The sequence below is a fragment of the Paracoccidioides brasiliensis genome (genome assembly GCF_000150735.1).
Source record: "Paracoccidioides brasiliensis Pb18 unplaced genomic scaffold supercont2.7, whole genome shotgun sequence".
NCBI classification, from domain to species: Eukaryota; Fungi; Ascomycota; class Eurotiomycetes; order Onygenales; family Ajellomycetaceae; genus Paracoccidioides; species Paracoccidioides brasiliensis.
Genome location: NW_011371364.1, coordinates 593191 through 596260, shown reverse-complemented (window position 1 = coordinate 596260; position 3070 = coordinate 593191). Strand labels below are relative to the sequence as shown.

The following is a 3070-nucleotide window of genomic DNA, read 5'->3' as shown; positions in this document are numbered from 1 at the left end:
CACCTTTGTCTTCTACCGTGCCGGCGACTCGGGCTGGCAGAACAGTATCCGCCATAATCTCAGTTTGAACAAAGCTTTTATCAAGCAGGAACGCCCAAAAGATGACCCTGGAAAGGGCAACTACTGGGCTATTGAGCCTGGCATGGAACTCAGTTCCTCAAGGATAAACCTTTGCGTCGAAACACCATTTCTGGTATCCCTGTGGCACAGTCTGCGCCTCGTATGGAGCCGCGCTTTGAGTCCTCAGCGCCTGCTCATGTCTGTCCAATTTCTACTACGACTGCCATAGCCACCACCGTCACTAATACCACGGCTGCCACGTCTGCTGCGACTACCACCACTACCAACAAATCTACAAACACCGTTGCGGTTACATCTACGCCAGCGTTAAGCGCGACAACCACTGCTACAGCATCTTATGTGCCACCTTCGAACCGACAACCCTCCAAAACTGCCAATGTAGACCTGTCTTCTGATGCTACTCTGCCTGCTTCAGACCCTGCACTTCACGAAGACAGTGGAGATGAAGTTGGACGCCTTGCCATACCCCATTCCCATTTTCCCCACTCATCGCCTCCCCACCCTATTCATTCTTCGCCTCCCATTGCTGCTTCTATCTACCACCGTCAGGCTACTCCTCCAACTCCATCTCGTCCAGTCACCTCTTCAGCCGCCATTCCCCGTTCAAGGAAGCGTAGCGCTACGGCGATGAATGACAGTGGCTATTATTCTTCACTCGAATCTTCTGCAATGCGTCCACACAAAGCCGGTCACATTATAACCTCTGATTTGGATATTGAGCAACCTCGTATCAAGCGAGGGCGCGCTGAAGAAGAAATTGCACGCATTCGAAGCTCGTCTCATGATATCAGTCCATTGCGTATTGGAACGCTGAAAGATGCTACTCAGCTGATTGGATCATCACCTCTTCGACATGAATATAACAATATGCTTCCCCCACCTATTACTCCAGCAATTAAGTTTAAGAAACCAGTCAAACCTCCACCTTCCCTCTCTCCTAATACAAACCTACAGAACCATCGCAAGAAGATTCAACAGATGGTGAATTCTCCAATCAAGCGCTATGGCCTCACCGATGATGTTCTCCCCTGGAGCCCTGCATTCAACATCCAAGACGACGCTTTTCTGTCGAATGATAATCTCACCATACCGTTTGATGTTTTCGCCGAGCAGCTACCAAACACCATTTCCACCCCTACTTATGGTTCACCAGAAAAGCGATCCGTCAAGCGTCAGCGTGCGGACCGTCTCAATCCAACCAGCAACTTGCTTTCAGACATCACAGACCTTCATGGTAATAGTCGACTAAACACCCCACCGCCGATGAAAGCATCCAGGGCGAAAGGTCCCAAATACTTCGAATCTTCACCCAAGAAGCCCAATACGTCACATTATAATGATATCTCTCACGATGACTTGTTCTCATTCAATCTCTTCAGTGAAGACAATGCAGAGGTTGACGGAATTGATCTCCTTCAAGGCTTTACAAAAATCGGTCACACCGATAAATGGTGGCAATTCTCCCAAGCAGCTTCTTCAAAATCAATCATACTTTGGATCCAGAAGCAATAATAACAACCCAAGGTTTTGAATCAAAAACTCAATAACCAAAAGCCCTTTTACAATAATAATTTCTTGTTTCCCGTTTTGGGGTGTTGGAGTCCTCCTCGTTCTTTTAGCTTAGACCTTAGTTTCGTCAATTTTTAATTTTTTTTTAATTTTCATTTTTTTATTTCCTTTTTTTGGTATCTGGATTCCTTGTGTTTCCATCTTTGGGCGCTGGAAACGGACTTCTTTTTTCCGGTGCTTGCTTCCTGATTTCCTGTTTTCTTGACTTCCATGACCACCACATCTATATGATGTTACGGTATGGTTCCTTTTTTGCGCTCTAAACTCCCCGACAGTTTTATGTGGTTCCTGTGCAGTTATTTATTGTCTTTGCAAGCGTGGTGACACATTTCTCTCCTGCTCTTTTCATTATCTCCTTTCATTTTGCTTTTATTGCTCGATACTCTTTCTTGTCTTATGCCGATAGTTTTTACTTGCTCTACTAATGTCCGTACATATCCTTGTCGGAGTCCTTATCTGCTGTTACGACGTAATTTCTTTAATCTTTCACATTTCTCTTTTTACAGCGACTGGTGTTCTGAGTTCCTGGTTTCTTATATTTGGTTTTTCATCACGGCTTTCAGGAATTTCTGGGTCTAGTCGGATCGTGGTGGTTCTTTTTTGCTTTCTTTTCAGGGTCAGGGTCAGGGTCAGTTCGCAAGGACAGGAAAAGAACGGGGAAATGGTAATTATTATGAGACGACGACGCTCATGATACCATGACATGTTAATGTACGCCCACTACGGAGCACTGCTACGCCTTATGAGGTTCTTGTTTTTATTGTTGTTTTTATTTTGCGAAACTATCCTCCTCTTTGCTGTGTGATTAGTGTTCTTCCCCTCCATTTTCTATTCTCTTGTTACCTTATTTTCGAAGCAGGTTGCAGGTTGCAGAACTTCCATAATTATCCACTTTGCTCAAGTTTGTTTAATTACTTCACATTATGGTGCGCAAGACAATGTTAATTGTTTCAATATACTTAATAGCACTCACTAGTCTTAGTACTAACTACCCTTATTATATAATATCATATATGAAGTTCGTAACTTCGACGTAGTGTATTGATATATAGTCAATAAAGATACAAAACCCCCTCAAAAAAAATAAAAAAAATAAAAAATATAAAATAAAAATAAAATAAAAAAAGAGGGGGAGAAACAACGTCCCAATGCAAAGCTCCCACCACGCAGGTCTAGAAGTCAATCTACCCCATTTCCACATCTTGCCTTCCATTCCCCTGCCTTGAGCTTGATTGATGAAAGAGAAGTCTAAACACGATTCTCCAACCGAGCTTCGAATTCACATTCGACATATACGAAATAAGAATAGCATATTGTAGGGTGACGCCAACCCCGGGGGGCGGGGGGGGGGGGGGGGGTAGAAGTTACAATAATCCCATCTCATTCCAATCCATTCCCGCTCGTTCGCCATTCGCATTGG

The 3070-nt window shown here is 44.1% G+C and overlaps 1 protein-coding gene across 1 annotated transcript in view; it reads left to right on the top strand.

The window, feature by feature from the left end:
- The window catches only part of PADG_12000 (uncharacterized protein), a gene marked incomplete at both ends in the record, with an annotated part of 2401 nt that extends 808 nt beyond the window's left edge, over positions 1 to 1593 (top strand). Inside the window, one exon of the mRNA XM_010763289.1 lies at positions 137 to 1593. Coding sequence (XP_010761591.1) covers positions 137 to 1593 — 1457 coding nt within the window. The remainder of the gene's footprint in view (positions 1 to 136) is intronic.
- Positions 1594 to 3070: the final 1477 nt, after the last annotated feature.